A 23,590-nucleotide genomic window follows, 5' to 3' on the forward strand; every position below is an offset into this window, starting at 1 on the left:
CAAACAGCAGTTTTGAGGAGTTTTATTCATAATTTATATATATATATATATATATATATATATATATATATATATATATATATATATATATATATATATATATATAGCCATGTACCATATTTACTCTTTTCACTGCCACTGACAAAAAGTGTTACATTACAATATCCCTTAAGCATAAATATCTTATTTTTCTTTCTTGAAACCTGGTAACTAAACCAAATGAAAACAGTTATGGGTCAGCATCAGCACCATTGAATAGTACATTCTCCATATTGCATCAAGATATAAAAATATACAGATCAGGTTTTTTTTTTGTCTTCTCTTTACATTCTTTCCTTGTTGTTCAATGGCATGAAATGGGAGACGAAAACTTCATAGGTACTGAATATGACTTAAATTTTACTTTATATTAGTCAATATAAATCAAATAGCATTCCATTCACTCATTCACAATACTATACAAACATTTGCAAAAGTGGAGCTCTTTTAAACCCTCACAGTGCCACCAGCCTCGAACCCCAATATTTAAAAATGCAAAAAAGAAGGGAGTGTTTCGGTGCAATGGAGGTGGCCGGTGAGCTGCAAGCTTCGGTCATCTTGACCAATTCGTTTTACAGTCACAAAAGCGAGGACGGATTCGTTCAAGTTGAAAATGGCAGTAACAATCGTGAGCTAGTGATTTTCCGACCTAAAATAAAACATAAAAATCACAAAAACAAATGTTTTCACAAACAGAGAGGAGTCAAAGAAAAGCCTGAAAGTCATCTGATTTGAGGCAACCCAAAAAAAAAGTAAAGGCGCAGTCAGGATGAACTTGTGGTGCATAGAGACTCAGGAGACGGTAGTTGTTTGGGTTCCTTGTGTCACCGGGATTATTGCCCTGTCCATTTAAGCACACAAACACATGCACACATACTAGACCAGTGGTTCTTAACCTGGGTTAGATAGGTAGAGCATCTCCCACGCTCAGGAGCGATTCGTCGAAGTATGTCATGTAATATCTTCCTATTTCAACTCATCAAAAAAAAGGTGTTGGACGAATATGTACGATATGGATTTCCACGTATTGCAGAACGGTATCGGAGTCAGCGTCTTATCTGCATGATTTGCAATTTAAAGTTGAGCCTCTCACTAGCAAAACTCTTTGATCAGCTTTATAAAGATGGGGAATAAATTAAAAAAAAAAAAACAATGCTGACTGAATCCGGGGTAAAGAGCCAGATTCTACAATAAGGCCACTCTGCCTGCTGTTAGAATTGTACCTATCAACAAACCGATCCTCTCAACATTGTACAACATTGTGAACATGCTCGCAAAGCAGGGCAAGCCACACCACTTGTGAAGCCTGCGTTAAAAATGGCAAAACTGATACTAAAGATTAATGATCCAAAATACTACTTTTAGACAACGGCACCCGCAACAGGATAAAGGACACGAGTAAAGACATCTTGGCTCAAGTTATCGCAGATTTGATTTCAAAGCCTAGCAAAATTCAACCGCAGACGCCCCTTATTTAAACCGCCTTGCCGTTTTTGTGTGGTATGTGAAAGGCAACATGATAAAAGAAGACTTTATTTTGTAAGCCTCTTACAACAACAACTAAGGTAGTCGATGTGAAGAAACCTGTGGATGACTTCTTGGTGTCAACAAACGGAAAAGCCCTGTTTTTTGTGTACCATTTGTAACAACACATCTTTGTAAGCAATCCTTTTCGAGAATGCTCGACACAAAACACAGAAAAGGAACAGACTTTGCTATGAGAGTAGCGCTTGCTATCGGAACTGGTCTCTCAAAAGCAAGAGCAGAAGTCACACTTATTTGCAGTTCTGTAACTTATTGTGAGTGTACTATTTTGGTTTGTTCTGTACGGTTATTTTGTGCACCAATAAAAAAAACTACATTTATTGAATTTGGGAAAAAAAAACATTTTATATAACACTATGGTAGGGGTTTGATAAACGTGCATATGAAAATGGTAGCTGCAACAGGGTTAAGAACCTCCGTACTAGACACTCACACATATCTCTACCCTGGATGACAAGATTGGTGGGTGCAGACAAGGAGGGTGAAAGCGGGGCTTGGTGATCCCGTTCTGGCATGGTTCCCCCCTCCCGTCGTCTCTGCGAAAGAAAGGAGCCTCCTTGCTGCAGGGGGCCAAACTCCTTGCGCGAGGCGCCGCTCCTCTTTCGTCCCTCCGACCGTTGGTCTGACCGTCTGCCGGGGTGCTGGTGCCGCCTATTGACGTCCGCCGGGATCACATGCGCGAGGAGGAAGCTAGCTCGTAGAACAAGACGTAGCCGTCGCTGCTGCGCACTTGGCTGGAGGACATTGGTGTTACTCTGGGGAGGAGAACGGAAAGGGACAGTTTATTTTGGAGTGATCTTAATCTGTAAGATAAAAATACAGTAATCTCTCATTTATCAGAGGGTTACCATGCAAAAACAATACTTGAAAATTATAATCCAATGAAATCCTCTAATATACATTGCAACCAAACAAAAACACTACAGTACCATGACCAGAACGGAATCAGGACCCTAATGCGTAGCGTTAACCACAAGTTTATTGATAGAAAGAGGAAGGGCAGCTCCCGCGATCCGGTGCTCGCCGGACTTGGGAAACAAGCCGCTCATGCAATCGGATCGTGATCCTAATATGGAAGTGGATCTTCCGTAGCGGGAGATGGCGGTGTCAAGGACGGAAAGAACAGGTCGATGGCCAGGAAGGGAAGAGCAAAAACAGGACGGAGCCGGAGAAAAACAGGGAGATCAGGAACAGACAGGTGGAAAAACAGGTGCAAAAACGGGACAGGCGGGAGTCATGGTCAAAATGCTTGCCTTGAAACAACAAAGGTTCGCTGATGGACTGACAACCAGAGAGTGACAGGACTGGGCTTAAAAAAGGACAGGGAACCAATCAGGTAGCCCGCAGCGGCTGGCGCCAAATGAAGGGGCACAGGTGTTCCAAATCAGTAATCATGACATACAGTAATCCTGCACTTTTCGCTTTTCGGTGGATTTTTATTGTGCATTATGTTCTAAATATTGATTGACTTATCAGTTGCCTTTTCTGCATGTGCGTCAATAACGTTGAAGTTGTACACCTTCTTATAACAGCTTGACGAACCTGTGCAAATTTTTTTCAATTTCTAATTTCTCTAAAAGCCATCATGACAGAAGCACCGATAATCAGAAGATGATACTTTCTATCGCCAACAAAGTTGGACTTCTCCACATGCTGAAGTTCTATCTATCTATACACCAAAGCCATATCCCCCTCACCAAACATTCATTCCCATTTGCCCTTCCCAACCTGACACCAAACATTAAGACCACAGCACAACTAGGATTGAGTTGCTGTGCCATGCAACCCTTCTTCAGCAGAGAGGCCCGACAGCATACACTGGTTTACCCCCTCCGCATCATATGCGTCGATGTCACTCATTCTTAACTATCCTTAGCCATTCACATCTATCCCCAGCACACACCCTTGCATCCGTTAAATTAACCCACCTCAAATCCAGAGCAAGTTTCACTCCGTCAATCCAACCATGGTTGTGCCTTCTTCTCATTCTATTTTCCACCACTACATAATATTTTCGTGAAACGACCTTCATTCATTCTTTCCATATGTCCAAACCATCTCAGAACATTTTCATCAACCCCCTCAGCAAGCTCTCTCACCACACAAGTTCTTACTACAAGTTACTTCTTTTTTCCTTAACCTATCTAGTCGTGTCACTCCACACATACTACGCAAACACCTCATTTAAAAGACATTTAACCTAATACGCTAATTTAATTTCAAACCCCATGCCTCTGTGCCATCCATCATTGATGGTACACCCCTCTCTTTTACAATTCTCACTTTGCATCTATTCACAGATCTCTACATTTGAACAATCCGTTCAGCACACCCTTGCATCCTTCACCCACCCTCTTCTTCACATCCTCCACCAAACTAACACCTGCTATCACATACGATCCCAAATAGGTAACACCATCTACCTCCTGCAAGGAAGGTAAAAGCATTTTTACACCACATATTTGTTTCCCAATAACATCCACATAATGGTGACAAGATATCATCTGAAGTTAAAAAGCGGTGTCCTAAAATAAATTCAATCAATTGAAACCTTCAGAATTAATAGTGCCATAAATCAGCAAGATTATTTACAAAGTTATAATTTGACAGTACAAAAATCATTTGTAACAAAATGTTTATAAAGTACGGTACTCTTATTTGTTAAACAAATTCTTCAGCCCTTTGAAATTGGGTTTGTTGTTTGATTTAAATGAAAAAAAAGAGTATTTATTGAATACATTAGGGATTTTACATCGCAGTTTTCGACTAACATGGGTCCATTTTGGAACGCCTCCGCCCAAAATTACGGATTTTAGTGTTTAGTTTGACAATTATAATCCAATGAAATCCACTGTTGTACATTGCAACCAAGCAAAAACACTACAGTGCCACGACCAGAACAGAATCAGGACCCAAATGCGTAGCGTTAACCACAAGTTTATTGATAGAATTAATTTAATTTAATTTAAGTGTTAATTAACATTTTGTTGTGAGATACTGAGTTGCTCGACATGAATGAGGTTTATTACAAAAAAAAAAAATTAAGCAGCTTGGTATGCAAATAGAATAATACATTTTCTTATTCAAATATTTAATTCATTTTCTGCATTCAATTATTTTTGGTAATATACTGATTAAAGGGATAACCAAACCTGTCTTTTTTCATTTTCTCCTTTTATACCAACTTATTTATACAACAATAATGATTCGTAATATAATGCATCAAAGCAACTGAGCCGTTTGAGAGCCGGCTCTCTTTAATGAGTTGAGCTGAAAAAGCCGGTTCTCTAAAAAGAGACGGACTCCCTTTCACTACACAACTACCACGGAATGATGCATGATGGGAAATCCCCAGGCGGCAGACGCATGCGCACAATAGCATCAAACCCCTCGCTTCGTTTGCAACGGAAAAAAAACGATACAGAGATAAAGGCTACCACGGTGAACTCGTTTGACTTGATTGATTTGCTGTTTCCTCATAGTTAGTGTATACAGGATGGTACCCATAATTGACAAATTTGCGTTTTTCCGTACGGATTTTCTTGTACGTCGTACACGTCTTAAAATGCACAATAAACGTACTTTGTACGGCAAAAACGTACAGGTTGACAGTTATAGGGCCCTAAGCAAAATTAGATTTCGGGCCCCCTATAACTTGATAATTTATACACCTACTACCTTTTTTATTGTCAGATAAAATAAATAACGAGTAAAACCAGAGGAAAGAAACGAAAAATTGTGGAAACAACGTACTGCAATTCTTACGTGCAGTGGAGTGTTTACAGTTTACACAAATGTGAATTTCTTTTTTTTGTGTATGTTCTTTTTTTATTTCCTCACTTTCTTCCCTTTGTTTGCGTAAATGAAATAAAATCAACCTAAATGGAAGAATAAAGGTTTTCCAGCTGCTCGTCATTATTCAAACACAAGGGGGCAGCACATAGCTGTGAGTTACGAAAGAAGTATTATGCAATACGCTTGACATTCACAGCCCGATGCGAGTTTACGCAACATGCATTATTCATGAGAACAGGATCAAGTGTAAAATACAGTCACAGAGTAATGAGGAAATATCCCTGGCTACACTTTATAAAACAGTCTTTTGGGAAAATCATGACGACGAGATCAATGTAACAGTTCATACATACCTGGAGTCATTGAAGGTGTACCACTCCCCAGATGTTGGGTTGCGACAGTAGGCTGTGTAGTGACCCCCCATTGTGGTGCCTGAGTGATTGGACACTGCGTACAGGTTGTATACTGCATTTACTGAAAAATGGACGAAAAACAAGAGAAAACAGTTTTAATGTGTTCATCAATCATTATTCACCGTTTAAAAGGAATATTTAAGCAGTAATCCCTCGTTTTTCATGGGGGTTGCGTTAATAAAAGTCCAGCAATAGTCAAAACCCACATGATGGAAAGTATTTGTTAAATACTCTAATACTCTATTATACATCGAAGCTAAAGACCAAACCCAATTTACTGGCTCAAGTGTTAGCGGAAAAAAAAAGTACTATACATTATAAACTATATATATATAATTTTTTTACAAATAACTTCTATACTAGGAAACTAACTGTAATAATAATCTTTCCGCCATACATTATTGAACAACTGTATTAAGGAAATGCTCCACTTTACTTCACACGATACTTTGCCACTATCATGTGGACGTTATGGAAATCTACATTTACTTTTCATTTAGAAACCCAAAAGTTGAAAGCCATTTTGGACCAAAAATGAAAATGTAAAAGCGTCATATTAATCTTTAAAGGAAGGAAACACATACTGTATATATTTATTCTCATTGGAAAACGTTATAATGTGTTCTATTTGCTCTTATACAGAAACCATATATTTTTCTATTTGCAAACATTTTTGAAAAAGCACCAGGGAGCCACTAGGGAGCGGTAAAGACCCGCATGTGGCTCCAGAACAAGTTTACCGTGGCGAGAAGTCCAACTTTGTTGGCGATTGAAAGCCTCTTCCTTAGTGTTTTGCTGACATGATGGCTTTTGAAAAAACTTGAAATTGAAAAAGATTTGCTAAAACCTTATGTAAGTTTGTCAGGATTTTAAGTATGTTTAGATCACAATGCACACTGAAAATCTCCCAGGTAGTGAAACTGCGATAAGCAATCCTCGACACAGCGAGGGAATACTGTACCATATTTATTTGTGTATAATGCACATTTTTTGTGACCTAAAAAAACTCAAGGTTTGGGTGCTTGTTATACACGAGGTCTTACGATAATTCTGTATTGGTGCAATGGTTGATCAGTTGAAAATCTCACTGACTACAATCGCAAAACATTGAATACAACCAAATTTCTTGACCCACAAGAAACCTAAGGTCTGTTTTATAATAAATATAGTAGTTTTCAATGTGCAGAAGCGAGGCGCCTCTTAATTCCTTTCTTAGCCTCGTCTCGTCGAAACTGAAATGTGAGTTAAGCATTCCTGTTTTCCGCTATTACCAATCGAGTTACAAAAAGTTATAACGTTTTAATTCGGTATTCTCTATGTTTTTAGTGATTTATCGGTACCCGTTAGATGGCTACCTGGGTCCCAAAGGGGAAAAAGTTCTGCATATGATGCTTCTTTCAAGCTCAAACCTACCAATCATGCTCATATTTGCAAAAAGCTTGCTGAAAATTCACAGTGCCAGAGATGAATGAAGAATATAAATTAAATAAAAGCATGACGGGGGAAACAACTCCTTGGTGTATCTGATGATGAATCGGACTTTGAAGGACATTAAACAAATATTGCAAATCCTACTTTGGTATTGCCTTCATAGTTTGTGTTGTCAGCAAATTATTTTAATCATGGCCGCACCTATTCAACCTTTGTCAGTCATAATGTTTAGTCTGAGCTGAGAAAAAAAATAAACCGATTTATAAAGGAGCAGTACGAAATTGGAAACTTTGTCTCTCTCTGCTGCCATCTCCTGGCTTAAAGTCATGATCGCAGTCTCAGTCAGCTCATGACTGAAGCACGTGTTTGAATAAACTCTTCTTTTTTCATTTTTTATTTGTGGTTTGGGTTGGTGTTTGGACTCTAGTAGAAGGAGGCCTTTCACAATAGTCATGGTACAATGACCAATAAAAAGAAAACAAATGCGGGGACAAGCTTGACATCAGACTCCAGCAATCTCCCCAGACCCCATTTCCCGAACCTAATGTGTTCCGCTCCATATCTAACCTTTAACTTTTTAAGAACACCTTAAACAACACACCCTACCTTTAATAAAAACAAATAGGGGTGTGGTTATTCAAAAGTGTTATACACAAATAAAAAAAGCAAATTTATCAAGGATGTGAACATCCCCATTCTGTGTTTCCCCTTGCTGCACTTACTGCTGTTTTCAGAGGCAAACTCCCGCAGATCAAGGTCCTTCAGGGGGAAGTTGACAAAAGTTGACAGTTTGCTGGTTCTTCTTGCTTCAGAAAAGCGTTTGAGGTCTGCATGGCGAGTTAAGGAACGCATCTTCGAAACAGCAACAGCAATATAAACTGCTACCTAACCATAAACCAATATCTAGTGGTACTATTGGTGCTCATTAGAAGAGGTTTATACATGTGAGTGGGTTTGGTAAAGACACCAGGGCATGGAATCAGAAACCAGTAGAGGACTTGGGTAATCAAGTTCCCGTTTTAGTGAGCATAAAACAGATTTGTTTCAAACGACTTCAGTATATTTTAGTACACCCCGTCTCCAGTAGGTATCACTATTAGTTTTTGTTTTGTGCAGGGGATCTAAAATGTGAATTGTCAAAGCGATTAAATGGTAACACAAATAATAAAATACATGTATCTATTATTAATTATTGTTATATTTATTATCAATTGCATGTCGTTTTTCTAGACATACTTAATATTTTTTTTCTTTTTGATTTTAGCATTATTACTGATGTGACTCACCTGTGCCCGCTCATTTGGCGCCAACTGCCGCGGGTTCTGATTGGCTCCCTATTTGAACCCTGTCCTGTCAGTCCCCTGTTGTCAGTCTGTCTGCAAACCTCAGTGTATACTAGGCAAGCCTTTTTTGACCCCGACTCCCACCTGTCCCGTTTTTGCTCCCGTCTGTCTCCGGCTATGACCCGTTTTGATCCTGACCACGTCTGCTCTCCCGTTCTGGCTTACAACTCGTTTTCAACCCAGACCATGCCTTGCCCTTCTAGTCCCTGCTACCGACTCGTTTTTCCGTCCCTGACACCGCCATTGATCGCTACGGATCACAATCAGAGTACGAGAGCGACTTGCTTCCCGCATCCAGCGAACACCGGATGGTGGGCGCAGCCCTTCCTCTTTCCTTCAATAGAACTTGTGAGAAACGTAACGCAATTGGGTTCTGTTTCCATTCTGGTCCTGACCGAATCAAAGGAAAACAGTGCAAAACATTTATAAAAATGCCCAAAAATTAGATAAATAGCAACAATGTGAGGAAAATTTAATAAGTCTACATCATATTATTGCCTCATATATTACAGGTATTGGATCGGGACTCTGGATTTATCCAATCAATCGCTTTTTTCCCCCCCGAGCCCAGCCGTTCCGTCAATTGTTTTAACTCAATGCGGCCCGGCACTCTAAAAAATTCTTACTATTGCTGTACACGGTCTTCATTTCACCTCTAGTACTGTAAGAAAAGGTTTTGCATGCTGTAAGCTGGATGTAAGTGCATTGTATGTACAGCTCATTGGTTGGTTAGATCCCTTAACCACATGGGTCATCAGGGCACCATTTCCTATGGTGTGTCTTGGGCTAGTACAGCCTGGTGGCGCACATCCCTCTCCAAGCCATCATATGTTTCCACCTGATCGTGAACCACAGACCTTTCGCGTGTATGCATAAGCTATGGACCCTTGAAGTTTTTAGAATGCGATGTATTTGATTAATTAAAAACTAAACATATAGTAGGTTCATATAAACTGCATTTTTGTCATACTTTTGGTTAACACGTGGTCCGACACCGGCCCCCGAGATCGCGGATGATAAATGGCATCATTTAAGGTGCCCAATCCTGGTTTAGTCAACAGGGATTTGCTGTTGGAGGTGGAATAAACAATGTGAGTGGAATGTTATAACCAATCCTGGAGCTTAAACCATGAGGGCCTGCTACGGGGGCTGTAGTGCTTCAAGTTTGACAAGTGGGCTTGAGTAACATTCCAAATGTTTTCTGCTTTTACTGTGGTCATGTTGGAATATGGAAAGGATACGCAGGACTAAGATCTTGGGGAACTTCTGTACGGTGAACTTCTTGGTACATCTTCTTCTAGCTTTGCATTTGTAGCACGTCTGCAGAGGAAAACCGAGAAAAGCAACTCAGTATCGTGATTGAATCAAACGTGTTAGCAATGCTGTAGTGCGGTGAGACGCACCGGTTTCTCGTCTCCATCCAAGACGTCTTCTTTAGTGAAGAGACGCATGCAGTCCATGAGGCTCACCTCACCGTAGCCCTTCTGAGCCAAAATTGTGGTTCACAGCAACACAAACGAACACAAACAGATTCAGAAAGGACATCATTTTTGTGTTAAAATGAGTTTTCCGACTCTCTTGTACCTGTATAATTTTCAGATACAATTGGCTATTTAATTATCGTATTTATCAGTGTATAATGCGATCTACACAAGGTTTAACTGTAGTACATAACAGTTTTTGTGCAATGATCGATCAGTCCAAAAATATCACTGACCAAAAAACATTGGATTCCTTGGGAATAAAACTCGGGCCGCGGCAGTGAAAACGCTGAATCCTTACGACTGGACAAACAGTAATACAAATGACATACGAAGAGGCATTAGTTTCTATTTCATTGTCACAGTATTTTTAGTCATGGTAGCAGAGACGAATGGAGAAAAAGAAAGTCGTCCTGAAACATGTAAAAAACACAAAAAAACAAGACAAGGGAAATAATTATTTTTGGTATCTGATGATGAATCAGACTTTGGAGGTTATTGTAAATTATATGTTTGTATTTGGTTCATAAATATTAATAATGGCCGACGGTGTTCACCTACGTTTGACACATTTGATGCTTACAATGAAATAGCAGAATAGAATTTATTGTCATAATAACATGGTAAATGCCCAAAAAGTAGTGTGACGATGAAACAAACTTAAATGCCTTTTTATATGTCATCTATACCACTGATGGCTCAGTGGCTAAAATTGGGCACTCTCACCACCATGACTCGGGTTCAATTCCCATTAAATCCAACCACAAGGTTTGAGCTAAGAAAAAGTGAAACAAAATTCCATAAAGAGTTTTAATAAAAAAGTTTGGGTGTGCTTTATGCACAAATAAATACAATTATTGAAATGTATATTTTAAAGCTCTGCGATTAAAATAGACCACCAGGATCAGTCCCAGAATTAGAGATCGAGAAATGGAGGTGTCATCCATTGCCTTTTACGGCCACTGAACAACAGCTGCTCAAGCAGCTTTATTAAGACATGAAAAACATTCTAAGAAAAAAAAGTCACATCATTAAAGAAAAGGAGAAAGCATGGCAAGGTATGTGTAGGGGTCTCTTGTGTGTATTCTGTAGTTTAGTGGTATGATATTGGCCTTTGACGCAGGGCCAGTTCAATCCCTGACTAATGCAGCAAAGACCCTTTGTTTTGCCTATTATCCTGACATTCTTTTTTTTAATGTTGTTTTTCTCTTTTAGTAATTTATCACATATCTATCCTTGAGTACCGCGTGATTTTCACTATGTTGTTAGCAATGACAATAAAGACAATTTTTATCTTAAATCTTATCCATTCAATGTATTTTTTATTTTTGAATACTTTTAAATAGATCGATAGATAGATATAGATAAAGATATAGATAGATAGATACTTTATTCATCCCCATAGGGAAATTCACATTTCCAGAAGTATCCGTGTGTCAAAAAACAAAACAAAAGAATACAAAGAATACCCAATATAACGTGTTAATAAAGAGCATTTAAATAGTGCTCAGAAAAATAGACACTGTAATAAAAATAGGGTAATATGCAAATGAGGGTTGGGGTTTAATGTGGGTTAAAGAGCCTTATGACATGAGGGAGAAATGATCTCCTCAGACTGTCCATGGAACAGGACTGTGACAGCAGTATGTCGCTGAAGCTGCTTTTCTGTCTGGAGATGATGCTGTGTAGTTCATAAAGAACAAATGAATCTCTCTTTGACAAGGGAAGAAGTGAATGGAACTTGGGCCTATATATACTATATAACTCTTTTCAAATAATTATGTAATACAATCTGCGACATTTTTTAGAATCTCGAAAACTACAAAAATATATATATTAATCAAAGTTCTGAGGACCATTTGACAAGCATTCTTAAATGATATAACAATAAAGCACACAGCAAATAATTTACTACACGAATGACTATATAATTGACATAAGCATAAAATAACTGCTGCAACTATACAGTCAACAGTTAGATGAGATGAGAACATGGCCTATATGTAATATTCTAATGCAGGATAATTAATATAATACAACAGAAGTCAGAAGAAAGTCCATTGGAATTCTATAAAAAAAACATTCTTTTTTTTACATGATTAACAGAAGAAGTGTCAGATGTATCTCTGGGGATAATCTAGGCTTCATTGTTAGCCTGATATGGAGCAGGCTAGCTGTATAAAATAAATCACCACATTTACTTAAACTAACAAAATTGAACCTGCTTTCATGCAACTGACTAGAGGCAAAATTCAGACAAGATAATAAAATCAATTAATCCCTTATCTTAGTTTTGGGCAAGAACAGCCATTTGATAACAATAAAAAGGCGTTCAATGACAAATGTGAGTGCAACTCATTGTGTTGCGTATCTGGCATCCAAACCTTGGAGATAGGCAGAGATAAGTCCCAGAAAGGATCAAAGACGGTCGAGCAGAAACCACAGTGGCTGCAGGTCAAGGAGCTTTTGAGCTGACCGACAAACAAGTCTGAAAGAAAAAAATATTTCACTTGAGTCTCGTCTGCAATTTGGTACACTGGTGGTGAAAGGGAATCATCATTTGCTCAACTCACCGACGATTTTGCTGTCTTCCCTCTCCAGGTATTTACCCCACATCCTTTTCCCTTTCTCCTCGTCCCTGTTCACAGACAACATAACACACTTAATTCTACAAAATAGTGAATTCATAACAAGAATGGCAAATATCTGAATTCTACGGGAGGAGTTAACCAATAAGTTCCCGTGTTCAATAGCAACCGGTCTTGTAACTCAGTATCAATCCTGCTAGTTGCCTGAACATATCCACAATTGTACAAGTTAGAAATGAATGAAAATTTCACCAAAATACTGGATCACTGTACGTTTGGTTTGGCAATTCAGCTTCCCTGTTGCAATTATTAAAATACAAGATTTAGTCTTTACCCTGGAGAGCCATGCCATGTCTAATCTCGTTGCATGCAGTGTTTTACCCCATTGATATCGATGACAATGAAGACAGTTCGATGCAATTCAATTCAAATCCCATGTAAGTCATCATTTCTGTGTATCTTGCATCCCTATCCAAAGTGCCTGTTTGGTTTTATCTTTCAAATGGGCTTAAGTCTTTCAACATTCCCGTACTTGACCGCGCATCGTAAACAAGTGCGACAGAGGCTGCAATGATGACACAAGCCAGAGGTGGCAGCCACGAGTAAAATAGTTCCAAGTTCTAGACAGCTCCTTTAACTAAATCCAGGAACCAAAGAATTTTATTCTAAAAAGTGAAACATTATTATCACAATGGCATTACCACAACCTTTGGTAATGCTAACTGTACTGACCAAGCACAGCGAACGAAATTGTTTTGATGACAGCATAAGGAAGTGGCACAGATTAACATTGACCCACTAACAAGCAGTTAGGTAACGTGTAATGATATCCAAAAGAATTGGGGCATTAATCTGATGCGAGTGTCAAAGCAGGCCCAGAAACCCACATAGCCTTAAATTACGTCTCAGTTTTGCATTATGCGTTTATATAAATAAACTCAAAAACAGCTTTTTACGTTTAAACAATTTGCTTTTAATGTTTTTTATTTAAAATCATTCACCATTTCATGAAATGCAGAAAAGGTGGAGTCAAATTACTTACGGAAGATGATCAAAATCCTCAACAGTGCCTCTCGGCCTGACTGTGACTCTGTTGACCTCGTTGTGAAGCCCGTCCAAGAGGAAGCGGAGGAACTCTTGAGCATCCTGTTGGCTGGAGAACACACAAAATTATTCACCACCATGAATTCTTGTAAAACAAACGAGCTAACATAAGGCAATTTTATGTACCGTATTTTCCACACTATAAGGCACAAAACCCCAAAACTTTTTCATACATAAGGTGCTCCGGATCGCAAAGCACATAGAATTACATTTATAGTAAGGGCTAAGGTTACACTAAAAATTAGTAGCATTTTTGTGCATTGATTCATGAGTCATTTCACTGATCACAATTGCAAATAGTTGAATGCAACAGGATTCGAACTTGGATCACGGTGTGGAGATCACAGGAACCTATTCACTATTTTACGGATACAGACAACACTCAAAAAGTCAATTGGTATCATGTCATCATCACACTATTTTTAGTCATGGTATCAAGTTGTCAATTATCAGGCTGGACCAATAGATTTTGTCTTAAACTGCTCTGTGGTATAGAAAAGGTTGCATACCACTGAATACAGTATTGTATCGCCGACTGAAAAAGTCTTTAAGTAGCGCACGAGATTCTGTAATAAATTAAGAGAAAGGCATTGTTGGAAGTAATTTGGTTGACCTGAAAGATAAAAATAAACGAATGACCGCACGTATTCAACAACGTTTTTCACTTACAATGTTTAATTTTAGCTGACAAAAAGTGAAACAAACTTTTATACACATTCTATTCACTTTCCATTCTCATTTTTTCAACGTTTGTATCTGGTACCGTGCCTAAAAATGTGTGATAATGAGACCTATTGCATCTTCCTACTCTATATATGTTCCTAGCAGCCTGGTGGTTAGGATTTGTTGCTCTTACAGTCGCTATTTGGTTTGATCCCTGTTGCCATAATTGTTATGGAATTGTGGTAAACGATAAATATCCATCAACTAATCAATAAGTGCACAAATATGACAATACACCGTATTTCCGATTTTTTTCCGTACATATAGCGCACCTGATCATAAGGCGCATGTTTAAATTTCCAACCAATTTGGGGGTTTTAGGTGTGCCTAATAGTCCGGAAAATACCTCGTATACTGTATATATACGAGAGAGAAAAAAAGACTTACTTGTATCCCACAAATCTGGGAGCGTATCTCTGGATCTGAGTTTTGAATTCAGATGGGCTGACAGCTTCGCTGCTGGTTGATGACCACATTGTTTGTATCAGCTTTGCAAACTCTATCAACAAAGAGGTAAAATGACGTCAGAACCTCACAACTAATCAGTTTGAGATAGCAAACATGTGGGTGTTTGAGTCATTCACCTTCCATGAGGGCTGTATTGGTGCGGCTGTTGTTGTTAAGGTCTCTGCGGTGCGAGTTGTGCAGGCAGTAGTCTCTCAGGCTGTGTGTGTTGCTGAGACACTGCAGGATACTGTTCATGAAACACTGCAAAGAAAGAATACAATCGGTTATGTATGCCTAGAGGGAATCTTTGTATTATTTGACCACTAGATGTCATTAAATGTGTTTTTTCGGGTAGCCGTAGCAGGAAGATGTCAAACAATTATGTCAGCTACATTTAGGTGAGGATCATGTTATGTAAAATAAATGCATGTTTCTCTAACTATGAGTATTAAAAAAATGCATGATACTAGTATAGTTTATTGTATTTTATTTATTATTCAAATCAAGAATTTTTCACCAATAAGAGGCTCTGAATAATATACTCTGTCCCTTTAAAATTGGAGTTAATGCGTGTTGACTTTTTAACCTGGGGTACCAATCTGAAAATGCATCTCCATTAACAACCTGATAATCAGTTATTTTGCTCAATATTTGTCCCCCAACCCCAAAAATATGTTATTGCTAAACGGCTGAAGATATTACCTCCATCAACATATAACTAATTTTATGAAAATGCTTCAGAATGGTTTAAGTGTGAATAAGGATATCATATTTGGCCCAAAACTATTTTCTCGATTACATTTGTCATTCCCGGTGAGTCCGATTTTAATTCATTTTTAGACAAAGCAATGAACCTAACATTTATCTGACCATCATGTGGATAAGCTCCAAAAGTAAATTACACTAAATCAATTTCATTCAAACTTAATATTGATAGCTTGGGGTAAAAAAATCTACTAATAGTTTTTGCCGAACAAAAGTTTCATTTAAATACAGAATAGTAAAACATGTTCTCTCTATGCCGTAGACAACTAAACATGCTATTCACATTCATCTTTTTTGGCAAATTGCAGGCTTTGTTTTGCCCCTTTAGCCTATTCGAGCCTGTAAATGATAAAAAGGATCCGCCTCCTTTACCTCAGAATAACTTTAGCCAATAGTGATCGATTCAAATGATGATTGACACATCTTTTTCGGCCAATTGCAGGCTTTGTTTTGCCCCTTTAGCCTATGCGAGCCTGTAAATGATAAAAAGGATCCGCCCCCTTTACTTTCGAATAACTTTAGCCAATAGTGATCGATTCAGCTGATGATTGACACATCTTTTTCGGCCAATTGCAGGGTTTGTTTTGCCCCTTTAGCCTATGCGAGCCTGTAAATGATAAAAAGGATCCGCCCCCTTTACCTCCGAATAACTTTAACCAATAGTGATCGATTTAAATGATGATTGACACATTGGTCAGCCAATAAAACGCCGGTATATATATCCCAGCATACACCGCGGACTACTTCGCGTTCGGGGGAAAATCTAGTCGGCGGCTGCTTGCATTAGTTGCAAGACTTTGCGACTTAATATTGATCCATATATAAGGCGCACTGTATTATAAGGCGCATGGTCAGCTTTTGAAAAAAATTAAGACTTTTAGGTGCGCCTTATAGTGCGGAAAATACGGTACATAATTTAAAATGCATTACCTAACTCCCTGATTGAAAATAATGGATCTGTTTAGACACTCAAGCTTTACCAAGTATCAATCTCAATTCTTTACAAGACACTGCATTATAGAAAAGGGAGATTGATGCTTTTGTCAGAAAAAAATAAACCTTTCCATCTGCTATTTAGTCCTAACAACAAAAGCGTTCTCAGGAAAGTGGAGAGGTAGTAGTCTTCGGTGTCCAAAGGGGCTGTAGTCTCATGCACAACAGCAGTGTGTATTTTGGCAAGCTCAAACTGGTCCAAACCAAAGAGAATGAGTTCTCTTCGGTCCAGAGTTCAGAGTGGTCCGATGAGCTAACCCCACACAACGAGCCACACACAAATCTCATTTATTGGAGTAACCCTAGCCAAGCCTGTTGCTTAGCAGATCCGTACGCTTCACGACCCCCCCGCCTTGGCAGATGTCAACAAACTGATAGCATTAACCACACACAATGCAATAACTGCAAGTCGGTACAACTTCTCCCTTTGCCAAGCATGATGTCAAATTAATTGTTGTCAAGTGGGAGCTGTACTCACTGTGTTTCCCAGGTTTTTCAGTCCGACCAGTCCCTGGGCACTTTTTGAATTCTGGAAGAAAGACAAACGCACAATGAATCGATCAAACCTTAAATAAAATCAGCATGGTTTAAAAAAATTTACAATTTTGTTTTCAATTTAATGTAGTTTGTAATAATAAGTAAATATAAAAGTGGGAATGACAAGAACCATACACCCTTTTTAATGGCCAAATTCAACCACTTTTTAAGGATGTTTAAAGCCAAACTTTCCAATTTATCTATTACTATTTGATTGAAAAAATAAATATACAGTATGAATTATGTATTTTGTAAAGCCAAAAGTAAATCTGCGATTTACCTATGGAATTTTTATTATTGCGTGTTCATTTATTAAGACATATGATATACAGATCTTGAGTAAATCGCAAATATATTTGTTTTTTAAACAAATCTCTCCCCATATTATGTATTGGGTAAAAATAACAGAAATATGTAGCTTACATTTTCAGTTGCAGAAAGTGGTTTCCCATTACAAATTACCATTAGGAAAGGCTACTTTGCATGGCCCATACTAAATGTCCATAATTGATATGCACGAATACACATTTTATAGTGCCCTGTTAAGGTGTAGCATGCACTTGTCCCCTTGGGTGCGACCCCTAAGGGGTGATAATGCTTCATAGGAAAATCTCGTACAAACTAATGCCAGCTGCAGTTAATCACAAGGGAAGAAGTAATGCAATGGCAAAACGAAGCCCCCAGAGAGCAGTGTCAGCGTCATTAAGCGGACTTATTGAGAGACGTGGCACCGATTTCAAGCATTTAAAAGCACTTCACCCAAAATTCAAGCACTTTTCAATCTTTGAAAAGAACAATAAAATTGAAGCAGTTTTAAAGATTTTAAGCACCCGTACGAACACTCGATTGACATTTCTATCCTTCACAAGGTACATGAACTAATGATTTAATATCTAGTATTCAATAGTGATTCAAATGTCTTGAAATGTGAATACAAAAATTAACAAAATGAATAGTTAAAAATAAAACACAAATGTAAGAACACAAATGTAATACGGATTCTATTGAATGTGTTATTACTCTATTACAAAACTGACATCAATATTTGACATTCCACTATTCATTCAACTGTAGCGCTTCTTTTAAGGAAGGTTCCAATTGTAGTTGTGCAGAAAGAATAGTGTACTGAATTTTGTAATCGTCTTCCAAAGCACGATTGAAAAACTGACATTTTTCTTTTTTTTTTTTTCACACTTCCAGATAAAAGAACGTCAACATTCAGTCACAATACCATGAGAAGTTTTTACCAAGTAGTCTCAACTCATTGGCATTTTCACAGGGAAAATTAGGATTTGGCCTTTTTGTGTGTGCAGTAATGAATAAGCAGCTAATGTTCTGTGTTACCATGATTTCACATTCTTTCCGAAAAGAAACATTGTTAAGAACTTGTCACATAATGCTGTTAAATTACATTACATAAGTGCAGTGGTTATATAATTGGAGGCTCGAAGAGCGAACGCATAGTCAGGGGGTGGTTAAGGAATGTGCTCAGTTTGAAGATGCAGAGCTGCAATATTACCAAGCATCTTATCTTTATTTGTCATTTGATACATTTAAAAATTACATTATCAGGATAATCCACTGACTATGGTAAGTGTAGTTGAGTTGGAGTGTTCAGTCTACTGTAAACCACGATACACAAAAAATACAATGAAAGGAGTGCTTTATGGTCCAAGTACAAAAATAGCTTGGCTACGAGTCCCTAAAAAACAAAAAAAAAACAATTGTTTGTACCCCACCAGACTACTCACAAGCAACATTAAATTATGCTGTCAGAGACACTAAAATTTTCAAAGCATCATATTCTGAGCACTGATGTTCACAATTTATAAAAGAGAGTGTCTGATGAATGGTCTAATAATTTCCCTAATAATGTTTGCCACACCTGAGTGCTGCACATGAAGCATTTTCACCAAACATTTATGTGACAAGCATTGATAAAAGTTCCATCTTGACGTTGCTCATAGGGCATTTTCAATTGTATTTCATAAGATACAATACCCCACCTGCACACACAAGTACACCTGCAAACGCACACACACCCTGCTCTGAACTGTTGAGTGAAGCCTTGTCCAGATTGTTCATTCTCGTCTACTATCTATTGGCTGCTGATCTGAGCAACTGGCTGACGTCAGGGCTCAAAAAGCAGCATCCAAGCTCTGTCACTGTAGCAACGCTATTCTTATCTTTTTTTTAATAGGATGCAGCGCTAAAGGACATTACAGTGAGAGTTGAATGTGATTCAGTGTATTTGGTCTACAACCTTCAAAGTAAAAAAAAAAGTAGCTTGGGAAAAGCCAAAGCCAGTGGTCACGTTCTCATTTTATGTGATGAAATGTGTCTTATTATTTCCTTTAACAGTCATTCTGAAAATGATAGGACACGTGCAGATGCACCACATCCACCAACAACAAGGAGCAGCACATCAATACTATGAGTAAGATGTGTGTTTAAAACTGTGAACGCCAAAAGGCTGCGGGTCAAGATGGAATACCTGAGAGGGTGCTTACGGACTACGCTGAACAGCCAGATGGGGTCTTTGCCACAATCTTTAACCAGTCCTTCTCACAGGCTCCCATTCCCCCCTGCCTCAAAACCACCAACATCATCGCCATCCTTAAGAAGTCATTAGTGGTCAGCCTCAATGACTACAGGCCGGTTCCACTTACGCCTGTGGTCATGAAGTGCTTTGAGGGGATGGCGTTCCAAGCACACCAAGTACTCCCTTACCACTAATACTGCACTGAACCAACTTAATAAACAGGGGAGCTATGTCAAAATGCTCTTCAGCTCGCCGGTTCAACACCATCTTGGAGATTCTGGTGGAGAAACTCTCCCACCTCGGGGCTCTCTTCCTGCATTTATGCTGGATCATTGACTGTCTTTCAAACATCTTACGGTCTGTGAAACCAAGGAGGACAAGCTCCACTCATCATCATTGGTAAATGTGTAAAGAGAGTGCACTCCTTCAAACTCTTGGGCGTGCACATCTCTGATGACCTGTTGTGGTCTATCAACCCGAGAGTTTTCGTTGGGTAGGTCCAGCAGCGATTCCACTTCCGGATTTTACTCAGGAAAGGCTACTTAGAACAGTAGCTGCTAGTGTCCTATAGAACCACAGTGGCATACGGTATCACAACGTTACATACTGAGAACATGGCTGTAGAAGAAAAAAAAAACTTATAAAGAATCATCAGTACAGCCCAGAAAATCATTAGCTGCTCTCTGATCTATGGAGGACATTGATGGCTCACGATACTGCAGCAGAGCCATCGACATCATAAAAAACTCATCTCACGTCACCTCTTTGACCTGTTGCCCTCTGGCAGGCACTACAGGTCCCCAAACACAAGGACTAAAAGGCTCAGATACAGTTTTTTGCCCAGGGCCATCACCAGCACAGGACTCATTAAAAATGATTATCTTGACCATGTATTCATATTTAATTTATAGACTTTTACTTTGGAAATATTATTCTGATGCACTTCCAACTTACGCCAGTCTCTTACAAATATTTCCCTTTTTATACAAACATTCTTTTTTGTCTTTTTTTTCTATTTTATTACATGATTATCCTGGAGTGCCACGTCAAATCTTGTTGTAAACAATGTTCATTAGCTGTGATCAATTACAATAAAGACAATTATATTCTATATAAAGAGACTAACACCATTTTACTCTCAAGGTTAGAAATATGTGTGATTTCATAAAAGGATTTAAGCTGCCTGTCACATCATGTGAACGCAATCACACTTCAATATCCATTTCCTAAGCACAGCGTCAAAACGGATTTGGACATGAATGGGTACGGCTGGCTCGTGCTCTGATCCCAGCTTGTAGCATGACCACAACGGCAGCTAATTCCGTTATGCAAATGCTGCAGTGGATGATTTACAGACGTAAGCAGTTTAAGCACTATTGATGTGTGTGTGCTGGATTAAACTGTTGTACACACACTTGAGCTGCAGCTGTGAGCAGTGTTGTCACCAACGCTAAAAACCACAACATCGATTTACATCCCTAACATGCAACAATAATAATCTGTATTCGTTAGTCCTTGCGTGTTCATTTGCCAAAGTGGGCAAGTGAGGATTTAAAAAGGAATTTAATGGATCATAATTAATGATAATTGGATTATTTTTCCTTTTAGACATCAGCTATACAAGTAATATATCCATCGCGAGTATTTGACCATGTAATGTGTCATACATATTTTAGACCTATTTTGTTAGAAAGCAATGATTCACAGCCATAAAGATAAGTGATAAATAGTCACAGGAGAGATCATATGACCTTGCATTACAGTTGTTTCACATGAGCAAGCAGATTTACACACACTGTACAGTAAAGAAGTGGTTTATGGGGAAACCATGTGTGAATGGTTCATTTGTAAATGCCACGAAGCTCCCTGGGCTACTGCTGAACTATGTAAACTGATGTCCTTTAGCTCAAAAAAATGTTTATTGGAAGAGTATTTTAGAAATAAGGGTTGAACACAAACCTTTATTCATAAATAAGCAAAAAAGGAAGAAGGTTTTCGGCATGTATCTGATGACATTATAAAAAGCAAATTCTGCCCAATCATTGTACTCACTTCATTAATTGATGGAAATCTTATGCAGGGTTACTTTGGCTGCAAAACTGTATTAACGTGTTATAGTCAACCTTCCTAATCAACAAATTGCCTTGCTGCTTGGCGAAACATTTAAATATATAAGTTCTGTGTTTACATCAAGGGTAATCTAAGGAATCCAAATAAAAACATTCCAGACATCATGAACGTTAACATGGTAACTGCAAGGAAAGGTTATTTTGAGGCCAAAGTTGTACCAGAAAGAATTCACTACACAAAAATGAACCTAATTAAATGTATGCCTTTCAAAATGCAACCAATGAGAGCTTATTTTTTTAAAGGGAAAATTCAATGTTTTGTCACATTTTCATTTAAAGAAAAAAAGGTAAGCCATGGTTAACAAGATTTGTACAATAGGGGTGGGCAGAACGATCCAAAAATCGATGCAAAACAAGTACGTGAATCGTAAATGTTATTATCCAGCGATTAATACTTTGCGTCTCCACCAATTTTCTCCAAGCGTGCTTCTTTATGCAGTCAGAACAGAACTTCTCTCTCACCCAGTGCCCGCAGACACTCTCTAAGTGTATCACTGAATATGTGGCACACTTTTAGCCCCTCTGTCTACCTGGCAATGCTAAGTGTAATTTGTGTGGTAAAGTGGTTTGCGATCATGGCAACACCACAAATTGACATAAACACATGCCACATGAAAAAAGAGAGCAATCAGCTGCAAACAAAAATGTAAACAAGTTACTGTTGTTCCTGAACCAAACCTTTAAATTGTCGGGATGGCAACAGAGCCAATGAGACACGTTATTTGTATTACTGACATTATTTTCAAACTATTCTGCAAGGGAAGGTGCATCACTTATCTTGTTTGATATCGTTATACAGTATTTGTACTTTTTTTATTGCTGCTTTTTTTGGTTTGAGTATTGGCTATTGTTCTGATACAGTTGTAATAGAAATGTTTATATAAATATTTGTTTGTACCATTAAAGTTTGAAATTTTGTTATTTAATAAAAATAGAAACATTTTTACTGCCTAAATTCATTGTGCTGTGTTTATCAAAATTCTAAACTAACTAAAAGGGGGAAGGGTTTAATAATGCAAGGATCACGACATTTCCAAGCAAAAAATATTGGTATCTGATTGGTATTGATTGATACTACGCTGTATTTACTAGGATCGGATTGATAACAAAATTCTCAGTATCGCCCACCTCGATTATATGTAGGAGAGACAAGTCCCTTTGTTTGGTAACCCAAACTGCAAGGCATCACACAACCATCATATGTGATGGCACACCTCACTCAGGGAGTCTGTGTATTGATTGTTAAGTGACTAAGCACATCACACATAGTTGATAAAAAAATCTTATTCTTAGACTGTTAAATTTGTGTATTTACAAAGGCAGAATCATGTTTGACTTAGTTCCCTTAAGTGTATTGAAATTTTTCTGTTACCACTGCTAACAAATAGCAGAGATGGGGGATTAAGTCACATCACATGGAGTACAGTAGTCTTAAATTTGTAACTTTTGGGTTTGTGAATTGCTTGGAAAAAAATAAATCATACAAAAGAGACAACTTCACCTTGACTTAAACTTTAAGGGCCCTTTTTTATATTGAGAGCAAGTGTAACACTATACCTTTCTGGTATTTTCTATCCGGGAGAGGACAGGACAGAGAAACAGTGCTGATGTGGGAAGGGACAGAGTTGAATCCCAGCCAATCAGACCTGCTCTGCTTATGAATTAAATCCAGCGTACCGAGCTAAGAAGTAAAAGAAACTGTGATAATATCGGTC

At 38.2% G+C, this 23,590-nt stretch overlaps 1 protein-coding gene across 4 annotated transcripts in view; it reads right to left on the minus strand.

Moving 5' to 3' along the window:
* Positions 1–379: 379 nt before the first annotated feature.
* The window catches only part of usp2a (ubiquitin specific peptidase 2a), a 74,237-nt gene continuing 51,026 nt past the window's right edge, over positions 380–23,590 (minus strand). For 3 of the 4 annotated variants that reach the window (XM_088346513.1, XM_088346512.1, XM_088346515.1), the window contains 11 exons: positions 17,146–17,196; positions 15,047–15,170; positions 14,850–14,961; positions 13,678–13,788; positions 12,621–12,685; positions 12,432–12,535; positions 9,970–10,050; positions 9,808–9,886; positions 7,946–8,050; positions 5,733–5,853; positions 380–2,339 (listed from right to left, as the gene is read on the minus strand). In XM_088346513.1, the coding sequence (XP_088202639.1) occupies positions 2,255–2,339; positions 5,733–5,853; positions 7,946–8,050; positions 9,808–9,886; positions 9,970–10,050; positions 12,432–12,535; positions 12,621–12,685; positions 13,678–13,788; positions 14,850–14,961; positions 15,047–15,170; positions 17,146–17,196 (1,038 nt within the window). In that variant the 3' untranslated portion in view covers positions 380–2,254. The remainder of the gene's footprint in view (positions 2,340–5,732; positions 5,854–7,945; positions 8,051–9,807; positions 9,887–9,969; positions 10,051–12,431; positions 12,536–12,620; positions 12,686–13,677; positions 13,789–14,849; positions 14,962–15,046; positions 15,171–17,145; positions 17,197–23,590) is intronic. The other variant, XM_088346514.1, reaches the window with a different exon arrangement.

The sequence above is a fragment of the Urocampus carinirostris genome, chromosome 10 (assembly GCF_059441175.1).
Source record: "Urocampus carinirostris isolate Australia breed hairy pipefish chromosome 10, RoL_Ucar_1.0, whole genome shotgun sequence".
NCBI classification, from domain to species: Eukaryota; Metazoa; Chordata; class Actinopteri; order Syngnathiformes; family Syngnathidae; genus Urocampus; species Urocampus carinirostris.